The 21274-nt window shown below is 41.1% G+C and overlaps 1 protein-coding gene across 8 annotated transcripts in view; it reads right to left on the reverse strand.

The window, feature by feature from the left end:
• srgap1a (SLIT-ROBO Rho GTPase activating protein 1a) overlaps positions 1–21274 on the reverse strand; it is a 77345-nt gene that overhangs the window by 5354 nt on the left and 50717 nt on the right. For 3 of the 8 annotated variants that reach the window (XM_072385440.1, XM_072385439.1, XM_072385443.1), the window contains exons 9-20: positions 17479–17676; positions 16943–17027; positions 15991–16018; positions 14572–14677; positions 12637–12697; positions 11848–11925; positions 11554–11688; positions 9546–9651; positions 9149–9373; positions 7919–7998; positions 3223–3403; positions 1456–1593 (exon numbers count right to left, since the gene is read on the reverse strand). In XM_072385440.1, the coding sequence (XP_072241541.1) occupies positions 1456–1593; positions 3223–3403; positions 7919–7998; positions 9149–9373; positions 9546–9651; positions 11554–11688; positions 11848–11925; positions 12637–12697; positions 14572–14677; positions 15991–16018; positions 16943–17027; positions 17479–17676 (1421 nt within the window). The other 5 variants (XM_072385442.1, XM_072385441.1, XM_072385446.1 and 2 more) reach the window with 4 other exon arrangements.

The raw sequence follows: 21274 nt of genomic DNA on the forward strand, positions 1-21274 counted from the left end.
CTGGGACAGAGTGTACTACAACAACAACAAACTGTAGGCTGTCACCACACAGACAGCTCACCCTTTGCTTCTTATGGCTTTTGCTAAAATGTGATGAAGATACCTTCAGCTTCCTTTACATCAAACCAGGAAACCATTAAAAACTCATCCGGGTTCATCTTACCCACTAAGAGTAGTTTAGTGAGCTCTTCTAGATGTCCATCTAGTGAATGTAGATGTAGAGGAAACTATCTACACTTGAACACTTGTTTTTTATGGCTGGAAGGGCACAGACTAAGTGGAGGGTAGACAAAAGAAGAAGAGATGTGGCAATCACCTGGGACAAGACAACAGGATGAGTGTTGCAGACAGAAGGTCAGGGAGTATGAAGAGGTTCATTAATGTTAAAGAGATGATTCACTGAGCTGTGCACTTCATCCACATACGAATAGCTGCAGTGGTGTAAATATTGCCTCCAGTATGAATCATCAACATTTCAGCACTCAGGAAGAGGGAGTAAGTATGGCTCTGAATAAAATAGCAGTTGTTCGTGTTTGGCAGGAGTGGGAAGCAGTCAGACATTTCAAGGTCACTAAATCTACCAGCAGAAATCCAGCAATGAAGAAAAGAACAGGAGACTAAATACTGGCACAAAACCAAGGAAAAGCTGCCAAAAAGAAGTGTGATCAGATATGTCCGCCTCATCTCTGTATGTGCATTCTAGCAGATATTAAATAGTCATGGCATTATAAAAAGAACTGTCTGTGAAATTGAGCCCTTCAGTGACAATTAGGCTTAGAGAGGTGAGCCGAGGATACAAAACAACAGGTGGAAGATCAGGTGCATTCTGTCCAACTCTTTCCTGCTATCAAAGTGTTCTATTTGAGGTGAAAGATTAAATACCATACTGTTCTTTTCAGGGACATATCATAGTCACATTCAAATATACAATGTCTAAAAATAAAATAAAAAATGACAACAGCTGATGGGAGCTTTTAACAGCAAAAGAAAAAAGCAAAGAGTTTCAACCTCCCACTTCTGAAGGACAGTGAACACAGCATGATTTCAATTTGAAGTTGGGTGGAAATAAAAATGGGAAAGCAAATAATTCTACTCTGAGCTGGAAGTGTGACACAACAGCACCCTGCAAATCTGAGCAGCTAACTGAATTATATATTTCAGAGCTTGGTGACGCCCAAAAATGTGAGCGGTTGTGTTTTTTAATTTGTTGTCACTTCAGACACCAAAAAATGCTCCAAAGCACAACAAAATTGATTTTTTTTTGCATTTGTGATGCAATATTTGTATATTAGACTAGTTTTAGTACTTTTAAGTGTTGTGGCATTCTCTCAGATTAAGGGTAAACACTGTGAAGTGTATTTTAACATTGGAAAAAAGAGTTTTAACAGGAGTCTTTTTTTTTTTTTAAATGCCTACAGCCTTACGGTTTAGCTTCATAGCTGTTAAGAAACCCACCTGGAGATGTAGGCCTCAGAGATTCTGGTGTCACTGGGTGAGCTGATATCTTTTCCTGTGCATTTGTCCTCTCCAGCATGGCCGCTGCTGGCCTCGCTGTCAGCTTTCTGACTCAGGGTGTCTGAGAAGTTGTCATCTCTAGACACAGAGACAATGCCACTTTAAGACATAGGAAAAGGAAAAGGAGGCAGGAGACAAACCCAACAGAATAAAAAGGAGGAAATCAGCAAATCAGTCAATCTTTCATATTTGCACTGTTCTTAGATAACAGTCTTTGATGTCTGTTTCCTGCGAGTCAGCATGTGTCCTCTTCTCCCCTCCAAGGTCCAGAGACTCAGATGAGTCATGGTGCTTAACCTTTCAGTATTCTGGTGATGCACTGTGGCAGTGACATGTACACACAATCACACACAAGACAGCTGGATGGATTTCAGTGAGGTATGTAACTGGACATCGGGTACAGTTGGTGCCTGTCAGGTGGCAGTAATCAGACCTGCACTGAGAGCTGCTCTGCTGGCTCTGATCATGTGTAGAAGCTAATATAAAATACATTCACTTATTTAGTCCATCAAAAGGATTGCACACAGACAGCAACAGAGCAAGGACAAGCACGTCAAACAGTAAACAACTCTTACAGGCAAACACAAGGGGGTCTGAACAGCCTGACAGTTGAGTTTTGAGTGGAGATAATTTGTTTTTCAAATGTCTCTTTGCATGTTTATTCTGGGCTATTTTATGGGACAAGCAAAGATCCCAATCCTGTGTGCTCCCGCACTCCTCAGACTGCCCTGTTTAAGAAGAGAGCAGGATGTTACAGCACTCGGGTACAACCGGTACAGCTGTAAATTCCCCTGCACTTTCATTAACTAAGAAGACACCCCATCAGCAGTGCCCCTTCTGGTGAATTATTGATAGAGGCGCACACTGACGGGACAGCAGCAGGCTAGAGAGGAGGAAGGAGCAAGAAGGAATTCTAAATGGCCATTTTGTCAGCCAGCTACTAAGTGATTGGAGTGATTCTGTTCCACTCCTAACGAGACAGCGAATCCGGTCCATTAGGCACCAACAGTTACTGAGACAGGAGTGTACGCTTGTTAGGGTGAGAGCACCAGACGGTGACAGCAGGGCTGGTGAAGGACCTCGGAGATGGAGAACACTCCACAGCTGAGCAGGGATAAGGGTGGTGGGCAAGACAAATGAGGCTGAAGGTGCTCTATGCATGACCCTGTGGTCAACTGATGGCCTGCAGCCTCTTTAGGAGCAAAATAAACAAAGACAAGTGAGCTGTTTAACCCACTGGGATACAATTTTTTGTTCAGTAGAACTATGTAGTTGCTACAACAGCGTGTGTAGATATACATTTGCTGTGTTTTATAGGCTAAAAATCAAAACACTGTAAGGCACAAGATAATACTTGGTTATCTTACATTGAGGTTTTTACATTGATTAAATCAAACAAGATGTTTAATAAGACTTTGTGTTCAGTTAGCCAGCAGCTGGCAGCAGATTCATATATACAGAATGTACTGTATGACTTTTTTCTTTTAATCTTGGCATGAAAGCTAATATCACAAAGTCAAATTTTTCCTTTATAAATGCCCAAAGGAAGATATGTGGTCATTAGAGTTGACCTGACTAGTTAGTATTCCCTGTGTGTGCAACCTCTGTGCATGACGCAGCTCTTTGACTTGCATTCAAAACAAGAATGGGGAAAAACAGACTAAAATTCAATGATTAAAATCCATCTATGCAACTTAAATCACTCACATGTCCTGGACTACAATGTACTGGTGTGGCACCAGGCCATCAATGCCGTTGTGCCGTCCCTCCCACCAGTCTTCAGACGCCCGCTGATAAAGCAGTAGGGAGGCGCCCTTCTTGAAGGACAACTCTCGAGAGGAGCGCCCAACGTAGTCAAACTTGGCAATGGCTTCAATGGGCTCACCCTCTGTCAACAGAAAGAGGATTAAACAGGTCAGGTATCTCAGACAAGGCAAATACATCAAGTAGAGACGGCCACTATCTCTGGTGCAGACATTTAACAGTGATTGATCCCAGTGTTGCGGTCTTGCAACAGAAAGCAAAACATGTGGTTCTACAAGTGCGTGTTAGCTGGAAAATCCTGCTTGTTTGTACACATGTCAGCACATTTACAGCACATGGTGTTCAAGTGTTCTAAGCTAGTTGCCTATTTAAGTTGTGGTCAATAGTAACCCAACTCTATCAGACCTGGGCCACAACAGGCCCTGAGGAGCTTTAACAGGATATTTATAGATCCCTGAGAGAGAGGATCTATATGACTCAGGGGCACGTCAGTCACAATATGGATCATTAGACTGGCGTGATAACTACTCAATAATAGTACAAGTAGAGCCCTGGATCAGTGGGAACGGAAATAAACATAAGGGAGACCTGGAAAGAATACAACTAACCACTAAATTGGTAATGCTTTCTTTGAGATTATCTGCACAGTAAAGCTCCAAACTGAGCATAACAGTACCTCCAGTCGACTTTTGTATTCAAAAGGTACACATCGCCAAGCCCCTATGCACGCACTACAGCAACAGGGATCTAAAAATAGCATCTTTATTCCTCCCTCACTCCTACCTCTGCTCTCCTCCCAACACTCTTTCTCATTTCAAGTCAGACAGGGGGTCCCTGGGCAGACACAGCCACACCCTAGCACAATTTCTCTCTCTATATATATATCTACTGCTAGGAAGACGGCAAAGTAAATGGATGACACTTGTCTAAGGTGTGAGAAGGCACCGTGACATATCTTTCTCAGGAGGGTGAGATTAACTTCCAGATCAGTCCATGTAAGAAAAGAAAGAACGAGACTGGCTCTGAGCAGAGTGGAGATTTTTGCATTTCTGCGATTATCCTTTTTTTAAATTATGTATTTTTATTCTATTTTTTCCACCATTAACTTTCCATCGTCCTTGCATCGCTGGGTTGTCAGGATCGACAGTATGGATGTGATGTGGCTCAGATGAAATGTGACAAGCAGGAATTTACTGTCTGAATTAATTGGACTGCACTACAGCCGACAAGGCCGTTAATAAGGCTAAGGGCAGGCAGCCTGATCCATGCAGAGGAATTTTCTGCCTCTCTGTTTCCTTCAACCCTTTCATTCGCTTCAATATATCCATTTTCTGATCTGCAAATGTTTATCCAAGGCGCACACATGCTAGCACTGCAGTGACGTGACTGAGGCTCGAAGCAGAACACTATAAACTCAAATCTCAGTGCGGTAAAGGATCCCCCAAGTCATGCTATAAAATTATAACTCCTTCAGACTGAACCTTCCAAGATTGCACACAAACATACACACATGCAAGCTGAGACTGGAGGGAAAGAGAAGTTGGAACAGTGAGAGTTGGAGGCCTGTGGTGTAAGAGATATGAACTGTCAGACGTCCTGCACAAGCCAGTGGAGCGCAGTCTCTGTGGATGCTGCTGTACTGCAATGTTCATATATAGAAAGCAGAAACCTGGTGTGAAATGTAGTTGGGATCAATGCAAAAAAAGAAGGCATAAAATGCTGTGATTAACCCTTTTTTTCTGAATGCAAATATTAATCTTTATAGGGGTCACTGTGCTTGACTTGAGAAATAAATATGGCTTTTATGGGAAAAGGGATGACTTGTTCCTCACAGTAACATTTATTTCCCTTTAACACGTGCAATCCAATATGTACAGTATGCCTGTGAGGGAATCTGACAACAAGGACATCCAGATGGATCTCGCAAAGTGATAGATAATCAATATGCCAGTTAGTTCATCTCTGACCTTGCAGTGAATTTACCAGCAGATTGTACATCAAGGTATTGAGGGTGCATAAGAAATGCCATTCTAATAACAGAACGTTAATCTCCCTGCATGACAGCCATGCTCCATGACAGAATTATGCCAAGTCTCAGAGCATTTGTCTCTTGTGTATCAACTTCATTGTTGTTTTAATCAGTTGGTGGTTAGAGGAGGAAATAAAAATGGACAGCTGTGTGGAGGACAGTTGACTTTTAACCTGTTTAACAGCCACTCCCAAAACACAAAGTGCACTTGAGGATAATAGGAATACCAATAGCTAATCATACATCAAAGTATTTGCAAAAAATGTCCCAATATAAATAAAAACTTTGTGCCAGTACCAGAGGCAGGAAAGCCGATTGTGCCAGTGAACATATCAGATGGGAATCACTCTCTGGGGACCATTAATATCTGCTGGAAATCTCACGGCTGACAATTATTATGATAGTTCCTTTTAGGGAAAAAAGCAACACAGGCTGATACCATTACTTTCTCGGTTAAAATTGTATAATTATATATTTCTAATGATATTAGGATGTCAGTCTGACACAGGCATCCTGGCTTTGATTAAAAAAAAAGAAGAAAAAAAGAAAACCGAGGTCAGGGCACATATTTACACTTTTAAATAGTTTCAGAATAATCAAAGGCTCATCTAAATAAGAAGGTATTTTCTTTTTTTTTCAAACAAAACAAAAAGGAGCACAAAACAAGATTTTTAAAAAAGGGGTCAACCCAACGTAAAGACCAAGGAGAGAAAAAGCAGGTGGTGTGTGTCTGTTGCTTTCTGCTTTGCTGTGATCAACCAAACCATAAAATTAGAAAAATGTAACTTTTGATAGTTTTGGCATAAGAAGTTTTCCTCATAGCAGCTGCAGAGCAGAAGTTATAGAAACTACTGAACCATAGAAAAGACTCAGGACCTCCACTTTTAACCCAAATAGTTTCTCTAATGGACATTCCCTTAAATTAAATTAAAAAACAACCAACACCCCCCGACACCTGATAAAAGCAACATGACATATGGTTTGCTTTACTTATGGGGCTGTGCAAATCTGGCCTGTCCAGATCATCTATCTCTGATAATGAGCTCTAACACTCAACACTCATGTGTGCCAATAAGACAAAGACTTCCAGACCGCTAGTTAGACTCTTTCTTTCCCTGCCTGTGCTGTATTCACTTAATTAAAAAGGGGGAAAAGGAATAAGCACATCTTGAGCCTTGCTAAAACAGGAAAGAAAAAAGGATTCAAGTCTGCAGGAACAGAGCATTGGTAACTCAACAGGAAAAGACGTTTGCTTTTGTGTCTGAAATCCAAATGAGGTCATGGGGATCTAAAAATAACTGATGACAATCACTTGACCACAGTTCAAGACTCCACCAGGAGGGACCCGGTCAGTGAGAACATCCTCCTCCCAGTCTGCCCGGAGAAGCTTTTGGAACAAAACCATGGTTGAGAAAAAATAGTCTTTTAGTAATTAACAAGTCTATAGTTTCCATCTGTGTTTCACAGTGAAGATTTCAACATGCAGAGGTGTCAAGGTCTTGTCATGTAGTAGAACATTATAATGATGGCCTTAGCTTGAAAAAGAGTGGTTGACTGCTAATATCATGAGTTATTTTTCAAACTTTTCCAATGGAGACTGATGATGAGTGTTGATGGGGAGTCCCGAAGCCAGTCGCTGGGTGTGAAATGGAGAATCGCAGCCATAGTGGAGCCTGGTTAGGAAAGTCTGTCATAAAGTGTGACGACTCGGTTTAACTACAGGTTTTTCCCCCCCATCTTTAATAGTCTTTTTATGCTTTTCATTATGAAACAAATAGCAACTTTTGGCTGCCTCTGAACATCTGGTTTCAACTAATTCACTCAATATTTAAACCTGACCTGACTGAATGGTATCCATTTCATGCAAACAATGGACCACACGCATGCTCACACAACTTATCCCACATCCCTCAAAAGTCTACACAGGCCTGGGCTTTTAATATTTCATCATATTCCTCTTTGACATATGGAAATGTAATTAAGCACTGAGGAAAAATCCTTCATTTCTAAACACGCAAGGAACATCTGAAACTTTTGACAAATTCCAAACATTTCACAAACTACTTTAACACCGATTATTGTCAAAGAACTGAAAGAAGAAAAAACTCATGGGAACTTGGAAAAAAAAAAAAAAGAATCCAAGACCAAGACCTTTAAAAAACAATGTTTTTCTCCCAAGGGGCCAAGAGGGTGCAGACCACCTTGGATTTTATAAAATGTGGATGTGGAGATGTCCTGAGGCCCAAAGGAGAAGCAGAGCCATTAGAATATGAATGCTTGTCCATCACTCTGAGCTCAGTTCCCTGGCCACTCAATGTTAATGCATTTAACAGGCAGAAAGGGAGGATTAGCCACCCAGAGCTGAGAGCTGATGAGAACTTGGTTTAAACCTCCAAACACCACAGACAGGGATGAAAGCTGAAATTGGGACAAAGCATGGGGGCAGCGCAGTACATGTGAGTTCATGTCAGGAGCTTTTTTTAATCTTAATAAAGGTTTTCCATTAATGGCTTTGCTCAAAACTCAGTTCACTTGAAACGTTCAGTGCAATGGAAGTCTATAAGGACACATTTCTACACAGATCTTGCTGGATTATTATTAGTCACTCACCATCCTCGCTGGTGTGTGTCTCTGTCCCTCCCTCATTGTCCACTTCCTCAAGGGCTCCATGCTCACTGTAGGGGCTCTCACTGTGGGGAAAAACATGTAAAACATCAGTTACAACAGGGGTCAAATCAAGGTTCCAATACGCTTTTCCCCCTATTGTGCGGTTGTTACCGTCACTTCTTCTTTCACTATTTTTTCCTGTATCAGTTTTCCCCCTAAAATCTCCACAGTCACTGAAGATGACATTAATGAGACATAGAGGAAGTTCAAACAGCCATCATTATTAGGGCTCTGTGAGAGTCTTAGAGCCTCCGTCGATGATTGGCCCTCTTTTTTTTTTTTTAAAACGCTGCTCTTCTGGCATCGTGCTGTGAGAGCTGGCAGTAAGACGACAAACCCATCTCCACAGATTACCTCTGCCAGGAATGGAGCCTCTCCTCCCATGCTAACATGTCAGTTGCCACCTCCTCTTCACCAAGAAAGAGAGGAGAGGCTGCCAAGACAACAAATCTCTCAAGGGCTTCTTATGCATTGCCAAGGGATAAGGCCACGTTGAGACGGGTGATTAGTTCTAGCCCCCCCCCCTCCGTCACCAGTCAGCCTCGATAAAGACAGGAAGAAATATGCTATAAGTCCCACGTACAGATGTGGAGCTGGCAAGGAGCCTTGAGTTTCACTTGTTTGACTTGAGTATGTGCTGCATTTTGCTTAATCATTACTTCCTTGCCAGGAGACCTCGCTCTATTTCTCCTGCTGTGAACGACGTAATCACAGTGTTTGTTTCAGCCTGTCGCACCTAAAAAGATGTCCATCTAAAGTCTGTGCTAATACACATTATACAAGCATACTTCGTCATGTTTCTTAACCATAGCTGCCCTTTTAGTGAGTATAATTAGTGAGTATAACTAGTGAGAAAGCTACAGTGCTAACAACTCATGCAGACTTACAAGTTTAGTGAGACCCAAATGAAAAAAGTCTGGCTGCATGCCTTCATTACATTTACAAGAACAATAATGGAATAAGGACACCGCCATCTGTCAAACTTTAAACCATCTCGTCTGGGAATTCTGAGCAGCTGCATGATGTGATTTCATCTGAATGTTTTCTACCTTTGCCTTTAATAATAGATAATCTACTACTTGACTCATAGATAGCTGTGATGCACACTAACTAAAGCCCAACAATTATTTGATTTGTAATATAGTCAATGTAGGATGTTGATGCGTTTCTCACCAGTAGTCTCCCCCAGCCATGCACTTCTCATAGATGGGCCCATCCAGTTCTTTGGAATCAGGAAAGATGCTCTCGTGATGGATGATGATGGTCTTGATGATCTCATTCACGTGAGCTTGGCATGAGACCTGGTCTTGGCTGTCTGGCGTGGGCATGAGGGTGGGGCCAAAACATATGGCCAAGTTGTACGGATCCATCATGTTCTCATCACTATACTGGGACAGACTGGAAAGAGAGAAAATGGTGGAGGAAGAAACATGTTAGCAATAAACAGGCATCACAAATTGTAGTAGCAAATCATGACATCCAGGAGACCTCATAAGTTAGGGTTACATCTTATCAAGACTTGAACAGTGAGGGTTTCAATAAATTTGCTGGTTATTGTCTAAAGACTTACTGGTTGAGGAAGGCGAATAGATAGCGCATCACAATCAGAACTGATCTGGGAATGGTAAGCAGGATCTTACGGATGTACAGCGCCCTCTCATACAGGTTTTCTATTCCTATTAGAGCAATAAAAGGAAACATGTACATTATTCATCAAATAATAACGTTGTCTCGTAGACCTTCTAGCTTTATTTCTGTATATTTCTTGCAAACTTATGTTGAAAGCACTGATCTAAAGAGCTGATATGATTTATCAAAAGGTAAAACAATTTAAGCCTCTTCCATCGAAAGTGGCTGACTTGGTGTGTCACATCAGTTAATTCTTTGTGAATTAACAAAGAATGAACTGAAGAGCAGAAATGTAAAGTGTGTGTGTGTGTGTGTGTGTGTGTGTGTGTCTGTGGTTTTATGTCTGTTCAGGCAACAGGAAATGTATTTACCGTGCTCATACCACGCAGGAAGAGGAAAGAGAAAAGGAAGTTTAAACTCTTCGTTAGCCCCTGAAAAGGACACCAAGCAGTTTACCCTGCTTTAAAGTAAACAGCATGTCCTGAAACGTAATTCACAAAAAACCTCTTCCCCTTCTTTCTCACCCTTACAGAAATAAGTATGATACCCACAAAAAAACTTCTTTGCAGTAAACTTCACCAATGTATCTTAATTTGTCGGCCAGACATTTTGACTCTTTCTGCAGCTGCTTTTTTGCAACATGTAAATATTTGTGTCTTTCATTACCGTATCATTTGTTCCACCTGAAGCAACCCGTTTTACTTGGCTAAGCTGGGGCTGTGCAGGCTGCTAAAAATAGTCATATCACCCTCTCGCCACTCTGTGCCATCTGGGATTTAGGCTTCTGGGATACTTGTGATGCATTTCATTCTGCATGACTACCTAACTAGGATCTTGTTTGGCTATTGAGCACTTCAGAAGCTACTATTTAAAGATATGTTCTAAAATACAATTACATACTGTGATGAGTATGAAAAAAACAACAGTGACGTGAGAGGAGTTTAATGGAAAAGTGATCTTGTAGCTGGTTTGAAATGGAGCCTGCTGGGCGCTCAGCCCACACTGCAGTCACTGGCATGTTGAGTTGGGGAATGTAAACAGGGAATCCCCATCACTCATCCAGCATAAATGTGTGAAGGTACACCGAGGAAACACACACAGAAAATTTTACACACACTTTACAGTACACAAACGTTTGCTTCAACACACAAACTGCGCATGCAAACACACAGAAACAGGCACCGCAGCACATGTGCCCATGTGACTGTGGATATTCAACCGTTTGGTAATCAAACTGAACCCAAACATTTTGCACATTTTAGTTTAAAAATGCTGTAAAACACCAAAGAAGAAGAACAAGCACAAGAAGTAGGAGAAAGGTTAAGTAGTCCCAAAGTTATACTAACTTAACACTGTGTTGTTGTGGAGTGGAACTTTCCAGAAAGCACAACTTGATCTAATACACACGGTGTATAAAATATGCCATTTGCAACATATGGATAATACAACTAATGTGAAGAAACACCTTGGATGTTTCCATTCAGATCTAACATAAGCTGTTTGGAACACAGCAAATGAGGTGCTGTAAACTTTGTGCTTCAAATCTGAGAGAGGGAAGAGAATCACCAAATCTGTGGCAGCTCTCAAAGCTACAGTAGGAATCAATTGGCTCCTTGGATATGGACAACTCCAAGTGTTACAAGCTGTGTAAGACATTGGAGCTGAAGAATAAACTTCACTTTGCAGAAACAGCTGCAAAACAGCTCAGTTTTGATGGATGAAAGAGAAGGGGAAAAGGACATTTTTTTAGAATTGCTGTATGACTAAAGTTAATTTGCCAGCAGGGATGTGTGAGAACGTGTGAGAGCGTCTTAAGCCATACAAATTTGATTCATATGTCTTTTGAATGCAAAAAAACTAGAAGATTAAACAGCCAACCAATTATTTTATGACATGATAAACAACAAAGAGAGAATCTCAGACAAAGCGCTTCACTGATGTGTTCTTACTGATGCAAGAGAGCAGATCATTGAATCTCTCTTTGGGGAAAAGAGGGTTCTCCAGTCCACGGAAATACAGTTTGAGAACGCCAGCCACTGAATTGATGTCATGATTATTTTCATCATCTGTCAGAGGGTCGTTTCCTAAAACACAGAAATGTGATCAAGTCAGTTGGACATCTTGATTTATCAAAAATACGGCTGGTGTTTTGTGAAACAGAAATAGCTAAAATACAAGAAGAAGAAGAAAAAGTGGTTAAAATGGTCCATTTAATGGGTCATAGTTAGTTGTGGATCTGATACCTCTTTCAAATGAGTTCTTGATGTCATTTACTTCCAGCTGGGATCCGGAAACACGAAATATTCCTTGATGCTGGAGGCCTTTAGAAGCAAAGAGAAAGACAGAGACAGAGCACAATGACAAGGAGAAACAGGAGGACACAAAATGTCCACGGTGGCAGTCATGCATTTATACATATATAAAAGTTTCTTCACTTGGAGCTAAAAAGCACATCCTGTCCGTTAAGCGCCTTTGCTTTGCTAATTAAAGATAATAATGAGTCTGGGAGACCGCAATCAAGCTGAAGTGTGTTCCAGCTGGAATTAAAACTTAATGAGGGGTGAGGTCAAGAGTTAGAACAAAGCAAAATTAGTTTGCGGTTCGTCTCCTTTTAGTTTTCTCCCTGAACCTCATTGGTTGGCGACCCAGCAAACGCACAGCTGTCTTCACACCTTAGACTCAAAATTCTTTGGGGTGTCTTTTCAAATATCTATTAAAAACCAATTTCCACTTGTTTCAAGCTACTGTCAGCTGTCTGTCATGTATAAGAAGTTGGGTGGAAAAGAATGCATTGCTGTAAACAAAATGAAATCTGAATTTTCCCATAACACATTCACTGACTAAAGTGAAGCAAACCCCAGCTTAACAAAATACAGTATGAACACAACCAAACAATAAATGTCTCCTGAAGCATTACTTTTCACTAGAAATGGAAAGACTCCAAAATCCTAAAGGTCACAGTTAGGTTATGAGACTAATTAATCAACAAAAACATAGATCAATGATTGGCTAAGTTGTGGCAAGTGACTCACCATAAAGATTTATGTAGCGAATAGAGCTTTCAACCACACGGGGTATAGCTTGTCCAGAATCCTTTGGAGGCAAAGTAAACAAAAACATGCACTTCAGATTATGTATAATCTATTCTTTTTGTCACATGAATATGAGCTAGAGTTTGACCAATATCACATTACTGATAATGATTTTAGATATATTTAACAGCTGAAAACATCATTTATTTTAAAACCAGTAAATGACCAGTAATTTTAGCAGTTAATAATTTGAATGATTGTAAATCGAAACGGAATAAAAACAAATAATTAAATCAAAATAGTCTACTGCCATCCTATAATTTCCTGTTGCACACCTGCCATGTGTCTAACGAACATGGTGAAACTGGGACATTGTGATAACTGCATCGGGACCTGCTAATGCATTAGCTGGGCTCTAACATGTGATGATCAAGAAAGTCCCGCGAGTTTAAAAAAGCTAACATGCACATTTTCAGTGTCGGTACAGTCTGGATGTTTAAATCTGCCTGAGACAGACTGAGTTGACTTCCTCTCATTTGTTTTATTCTACCCAGTTTCTCATGAAAATGCAATAAAAAAATAACAAGCATGTACATAAACGTTTGTCAATTCATTTCAGTTGGTCTCCAGGGTTGGTAAATTCTGTCCGAATGCTTTAAACGAAGCACATATTAGGTTTCATTTAAATAAAAGCTTATGTAAAGATCCACACTTCCAAAGTCCGTGTTGATGAGAGGTAGATGTGCTTTCTCCTCTCGTGTACTTAGATGTGCACGGTTCTGTTCTTTCTCAGTGGCAGCTGCTCCTGTGAGTCAGTGCTGGACTGGGACTCAGTACATGCTTTTATTGTTACAGTGGATCTGTTTACAGCCCTCAGGGATGTACAATGGGCCCAAACACAACAACCATGCCAAAATTGACCGAAGTGAAGTTGTGAGGGTTGATGCACAGGTCTGGATGTTATGTAATGCAATCTCTTTCGACATGTGAGACCAGGCTGACTGCTTTTTAACTGGAAAATTCAATCAGAATTTGGAAATGGGAGTGTTTCTTCTTGGAAATTTGCAGAAAGAAACTAAAGATCATTTTGATTGAATATCTCTTTGGAAGGAGGGAATGTTCAATTCAGTCTGTCAAAGTCTGATTAGAGACAAACAAAATAACACACGAGCAGCATGAGGTGAAACTCTATTTAATGCAGGAGAGATAGAAGAAAAGAGTGAAGGCAAGCAGCACAAGCCCCCCCAACATGCCTCAGAGTGTGTACCTGATGTCGAGTGTGTGAGTTCCGTCGTCCACGGCTACAGAGGAATACCAGAAGAGTTACAGATGGAGAGAAGAGAGAAAGAAAAGAGAAAAAAAGCAAGATCCAGATTAGGACCAAAGCAGCTGCCCACCAAAGCCTTTACTGAGAAAAGCCCCATCATTCCACTATATGCCAGCACCAAACCCCAAAGTGAACAATGTGAAATGGACAGGACCAGGCAGGAATCGACACGGCCACCAGTGAGAGAGGATGAGGAGGCCGGAGGAGGGAGGCAGCGCACCTTATCAGTTTAGAGTTCTCTCCCTGACTGCCATTTATCTCTGGATGAGAATATCTCTGCCAGAGCAGCTCAGTGATGCCAGGTCAGCAGTGAGTCAGGGGAGCTGACGGACACAAATATCTATCCCTCCAACTGCTCCTCCTTCCCTCCTGCAAGCCTTTTAATCTATTAATGCCACCCTACATCTCAGACAGACTGCCAAAGCTCACTGACTCGTGAGGAAGGTTTCTAGAATCCATCTTAGCATTATGCTGTTGTTTGATGGCTAATGATAAATCAAACCTAAGATGTTTTAGAGGAACCCACCAAAATGGTCATAAAGCCAGAGCAAGACAAAGAAGTAGATAAGAGAGGGAACAGAGTCAAACAGCAGATAGTAAATCAGTACCTTGATAAATGATTCCAAATTACCATTAAATAATCTAACATTAAAGACAGAGCGGGGTCTAGCCCGCCGGGTGCCTGTGAGGGTTTTGAACAGCCCATTGGGATGTCTAGGATACAAAGAAAATATTAGAAAAAGCAAACAATTCAGTTTTCAATTTAAATATTCTCATCTCTTTGTGCCTCATCTTCAGTCATTGTCACGTCCTTCAAAAACCTGAACTGAAGTTGTGGCTGATGTATCTTTAAAACCCCTCTCTACTCCACATGATGGACAGGTGAATAAGTGTATTTTCAGGCATCTCTGAAACCCATGAATTCACTTTTTTTCATTTTATGTAATCTTTTTTTTCCTCCCCTTCCTCCACATGATATCACAGGCCACAGTGAAATGTCAGACCCGCTGGGAGTATCACATGTGTCAGCATTCAGCTCATGACAGGCCCTGCAGGGGACAGCCTCTTTTAGTTTGTGTGAATATGTGTGTTGGTGTGAATGACATAATGCAGTTTGGCTTCTTGTGACCTGTAGGACAGAGATGAAAAGAGCCCAGGACTTGGCTTGGCTCGGCCCTGCTGCTTAATCAGAGCGGCGAAACTTTTTAAATGGATTGCCTGAAGAGGTTTTTTTAAAAAAAAAATCCTATTAACACAGCAGATCTATCTTGTTATTATACATAACACTGAAATGAATTAACAAATGAGTTTCCAAAGTAGACCTTTTTACATAATTACAGATACAAGTCTTAATCCCTATTATGGCAGGGCTGCACCTAACTAATCAATCTTGCCAATGATTAATCTGCTGATAAATACTTTTTCAGCAGGGAAAAAAAAAAGACAAATGTTCAACAGTTTCCTAGAACACATAGTGACATATTTTATTGTATTATTTCTGTCTGAGAAGTAAAAATGTCTGTTGCACAATGTTAACAATCGCCCATAGCTGAAAACTAATGGTCTGTGCATGTTCCAGCTAATATCCAAAATATACATTTTTCACTGTTATGTTGGTCAAACATGCACTGACACGCCTCCAGACAGGAAAACTACAAATCATTAAGGCTGCAAACCTTCAAACAAAAATCAATCACTAAATTGGGCCTCTGAAAATAAAAACTTGTTGAATAATCCTGTTAAAGAATACTAAAAACACACAAACCAAATTAAGCAAATTTCTGGCTTGACAGATGGATATTGCTCTCTTTTTGAGCCCTGAAAGTTAATTTGAACATAATGATGATATACCTTAAGATGTGATAATATTTGCTATGCTATATTATTCCTCTGCTTTTATGGTCATGGATGAGATCCATTATCTCGTGTTTCGAGTTTCTGTCACTGGTAAAAGAACATTGAGTGTAAACTGAACATTCAGTATCCACAGGTGCTGATGTGTGTGCACGTAGCAGTGTGTGTTTTACCTTGTGGTCATGTAGTCAGCTCTGTGGCCTGCAGCAAGGAGAAAAACAGAGATGTGAGCTTGAAGCCAGACATGCCAGGACCTGTCTCTGAGGTCCCTGCGGTGAAATGTGCATACGGCTAGAGAAGCATTTGAAGCCTGCCATCTGTCCACAACCACTGGCCTCTTGAGCAGCACTAACAAAACCCATACACACTCCATCAAGTGCACCCTCGCATACACACTTTGCCTTGTAGCTTGCATGGAATTTAACACTATCTATATTGCAATTATGGTACAAACACCTCCTAGCATGTAAAACTACCATGCATGCAGACACAATAATCCTCACAGGACAACACAAAGATACACGTTTTGACAGGTAAGATTAAGTACAATACAGCTTTCACACAGGAGAAGTTTCAAACTGGTTGCCATCTGGTCCTATGAACAGGATATGACCTGTGTCTGAGTGACTCTGTACAACAATATGAGTAAGAAGAATGAGGGAGAAGCAGAAGGCTTTTCTCTCCCTCGTTCGCTCACGGCTCCATTACTTATCAAGAGGGTAATTTGACAGAGACCACCAGGCCTGGAGGTTAGTGCAATGACTGACAGATACTAACTGAGATCCCACCAATGTAGAACAAGGAGAGAACACTGAAATGACCCCCATCCATTTAATACATGGCAGTGCAGTAAATGGGTAGCAAATCAGTCACTAAGATGGATAATAAAAGTTCACAATCCTACTTAGTTTGACTTGACTGACTAAAACCCAGATTAACATCTAATGTAAGAGATTTCAGTTGTGGAAAAAAGAGGCAATTATTTGTTATGTTGGCTGTGTGAAAACAGATTAGGGTTAATGAGTCCTGGGGAAAGACTGGAGGACGAACCGTACCCAAAACGGAGCGAGAACAAGAACACTGAGAAGTCTGAGAGGAGAGTAAGTGAAGGGATTGTGACCGTACCGTCACCAAGCGTCCTCTTCAGCAAGTCGTGTTTGGCCTGCAGTTTGGAGATGAGATTACTGCCGTCCAGAAACTCACGGAATTTCTGTGGAGAATTGAGAGTAATTACACGGCGGCTCTGAGTGCCAGCCAGAGAGCCAGCTCTCAAGACAGCAATCTACAATAAGACAGCCCAGGGCAGAGGACGCACTGAGAGCCTTTTAAAGCCTTTATCAAAGCATGTCCATCATCCCGCTGGAACAAGATAGCACTTTGCTTTACAAAATGGAAACATTTTGGGGAGGGTAACCCCTTTGCCAGCTGGTCAAAGAGTTCACAAGTGTTGGGTGCATAAGAGTTGAAGTTCAAATCCAATTCACCAAAAAAAAACCAAATTAATTGATTAGAGAAATGCGTTTACACTTCTTTTAGAATGAAATCCCAGAATAAAAAGCAGAAACAGGCATCAAAGACATTTTGTGCAGATATAAAACACATCTATGACATCATCACTTTCTCTTTTAGCACAACTGAAGCAGTGCTCTTCCTGCACTCACCATGAAGTAGAACTGTTCCGTCTCTTGCTGGTTGGCCCTCCTCTTGGCGATGCTGGGTTTGCTAAGGTACGTCTCTGACACAGTGGACTTGACCGATTCGGTGGACCGGCTGTGGTGGAAGCACTCAGACACGTCATAGTCTTCAATGGTTACCATGTCCTGGATGGTGGTCAGGGTGGCCTCTGATGTCTTTTTGACCTATTGAAGCAAAGAGGAGCTTAAAAGCTTGATGTCATCTCTTCACTATCACGTAACCATAACACTATTCACACCAGATGTTTCGTTGCATTCCCTTAAAACCACACTCTCCATCCTCTGACACTCTGAAAGATTCAGGTGCTTTCTGACGGATCCACTGGCTGCTGAACATGACTCCCAGCCAAAGCAATCAATTAGCATGCACTCAAAAGGGACAGACCTGGCTGGAGATGGCACTTTCACTCAGAGGCTTTTAAGATTTGTTTTTGTATCTGCCTCTACCCTGTCAACTGTGCTTCTCCCCAAGCATAAACACATCAGGACTTGGCCTTGCTTGCGTGTCCGCCCCACCGACTACAAAAGATCATCAACCAGTCCAAGTGCAGCAGACGGAGACTGTTACCATTACTAATATTATATAATGACATAAGATGACACAGAGAATGACGTACAAACAAGAAAAAAGAAGAACAAAAATTAGATATGGACATGGAATATTAAAATAATTTTTAGAAGAAAAAAAATACGTAAAAAGTCATTCATAATAAGAATTATCAATAATGTATGAATTGTATTAGTGCTGCATTATAATGTACTGCTGCTACTGCTGTCCCAGCTTCATTCATTCTTTGATCTAGATTTCTACAGCAAATAAGCACAACATAATAGATTTGGATTTGGATATGGAGATTTCAAGTAGCCGGATACTAAGGTTTCCACCAGGTGAAAATGGTCCCTTATTATAAAAGAGCCACTGCCATAGTGTCTGTGCTCTCCACTGAGTACGGAGGCTTTGAGGAGGACATTCTGAGGGGAACTCCCCCACTTCACTCCATCCACAACAAACTGTCCAGCACTGCACACCTTTGTCAGTTAGTCAGTGATATTTGTGTTACAAGCTGTGCTTTGGTTTCCAAAGGAAACAACTTAAAGGCCTTGACCATGAGTTTCTCTGACAGGATACCATAATCAATAATTATTCAAACTGAAGTTTAAGATTGTGACTGTTCAGTCGGACCATAAGAACCAGCAAAATCATTCACAAACATGACTTTGGATGTATACCTGTATGGTAAAAGGCCCTTAGCAGCTTAAGGAGAAATAACAATGGAAAGAGAGGAAGAAAAAAGGCAGACAAGGAGGAGGAGTGTAGAAACTATCAAGTGTGAGTATGAGTCACTGATGTGGAAAAGCTGCAGCGGAAAAGAAACCCAGCTGATGTAGAAACAATAACAGGCACCTTTCTGGAAAAATCCAGCAAAATGCCTCTTTGACTAGTTGATATGGAGACACTGGTGGAAAATAAAGTGCTGTGATTGTATCAGCCCTGTTGTGGAAGCTCCAAAGATCAAGGAAGTACTGAGTGACATGAAGCTAGAGTTTCTCCTAATTATTCTTAATGATCACAAGGGAATCAAGCTTAATGGTAGTGATCCGATTTCTCAGAAATGGTCTAACCTCGGTGCTAATGAGAAAACAAGGTGGATTCCTGGTCAAAAAGACAAACTGAGACAACAAAGTCACAGTTTGTTACTTTTAAAACTGCTTGACTTGTGAGTCAGATAGCCATCAAAAAAAGAAAAAAAAAACACCCAAAACTTACAGAGTACTTCCATGTGTTGTTGTAATGGATTACATCGCTGACATACACATTTGGGCACACAATAAGGATGTAGGTACTATGTTATCCAACCTGTCATTAAACAGAAAAACACTGTGGGTCGGAGCATAGATAATGACAGCAAGCAGGAAGGAAGGAAATGGATGCTTCTACAACCTTAAAGTATATTTCTTTAAATAGCTAAATAAACACATTTGAGTGTCATGGCAGGTCCTTAGAATAGGTAACTTATTGTGACATTCAGTCACTAGTTACACGTTTTGAGTGTGTTTGGGCTCTTTTGCCCCCTGGCAGTCTCATCCCGGGTGGCCACATAGAGGCGAGAGGCCAGCTGTCATATGAAGACAGAAGCCATGCATGCAAGAGAACTGCTCCAAGTGAAAAAGCTGCTGAGTTTATCCATTATTCAGCAGACCAAAAGTTACCAGTGTTAACTTCTGGGCTCAATTACAAGTGAGCTCTCGGAAAAACCTGCCAGATATGCCCATCAGTTCCTGCATCTGCACAACAGACCTGATCTATGTCCATTGGGATGAAATTTAAGCAGATTTGCTTATTTTTTCATATGCAACTCAACTATTTCCGACGGTTTGATATCCATATTTCACCAGTCAACAGAAAATCAGTGTAAAATCAGTGTGAAAATCAAGTTTTTATCCAGCCAGAAAATAACTTCCCTGCTGTCAAAAGCCGAAACTATTCCCCTCACCACATGAATAAGTGTGGTTCAGCAGGTCAGAAGTAACACATCACTCAACAGTTATTACAACATTGATTATCACATCTCAGAAATCAGACTGCTGCCCAATAGTTTTCAACAGACCCTGCAGTTAAGTGAGTAATCTGTAGATTATCAAGCAATGAACATACACCCCCCACACACACTCAGAGGCTTTGATGTGCCTCCCTGATATTTATCTGGAGAAAAACAAACACTCCCTGCAAAGGAGATGGTATTAGATTGCCAGAGTTAAGTGTGAAGCATCTTGAGAATAACATCTCAGTGTGCTTGTATATTTGCTGAGAAGATGACAGACACCAGAGGAAGAAAATTAGTCAGTGTAAGCTCTGGGTCATAAAGAGGCAAATGGGAACTAAATGGGCAGATTATTAAATCTGAAAATGAGACAAAGCACACTGGTGGGCTGAGGACTTGAAACTAATTATGGGTTTGAAGATAAGACTTCTTCAATGTTACAAAAAGACAGCGAGGCCTCCAACAGGGGTACGTTGACCCAAACAACATAACCAAAAAAAAATGTAGTCATACTGGGGAAAGAAAATGTCAATTATTCAGTACGTTTTCTTTCCCATTTCATAGGAGTCAAAGACGTTCGAGGAAGCAGCTGCTCTTTTATTGAGCTCTGCCCTGTAGCTTTTCCTGTCCAGATAAAGACAGATCCCCCTTCCCTCTCATACGTTGACAGTGGAGCTTGTAGGTCGCAGCGGTGCTTTGAAAGTTCATTTTTCAAGGATGTATCTGGCACGCCATGCCCAGGAAGAGAGGCCATCTGGTGATCCTAACATGAGGCAGCAGCGCCCTCCAATTCTGAACCATCAGGACATCCGCTTCAGCAAGGAAGGCAGACAAGGACGTGAAGCAACCAGTGCTTGCCAGCTCACACACACACACACACACACACACACACACACACACACACACATATTGACGGGTGCATTTGTATGTGCTCAGAAATACTGTAAATACTGCAGGCTGTGTGAAGTGTGATGGCACCAACAGGACCCAGACCAATCTGCTCTACAACAACACATTCTGTGTTCCTACTATAACAGGGCTGCAGCTGATTATTTTCACTACTCAGTACTATAAAGTGGCGTAAACTCTGTCTGAAACATTTATAAAAGGTATTTTTTGATCTGATAGAAATGAACTCAGATTATTTTCTTTTTACATGCATAAACACCCTTATTGTGTTAGTCTAGCCAAAGCAAAACTTTCATACTGCAGGTTCAAAC

Source organism: Leuresthes tenuis, unplaced genomic scaffold (assembly GCF_036924035.1).
Source record: "Leuresthes tenuis unplaced genomic scaffold, fLeuTen1.0.hap1 SCAF_5, whole genome shotgun sequence".
Lineage (NCBI taxonomy): Eukaryota > Metazoa > Chordata > Actinopteri > Atheriniformes > Atherinopsidae > Leuresthes > Leuresthes tenuis.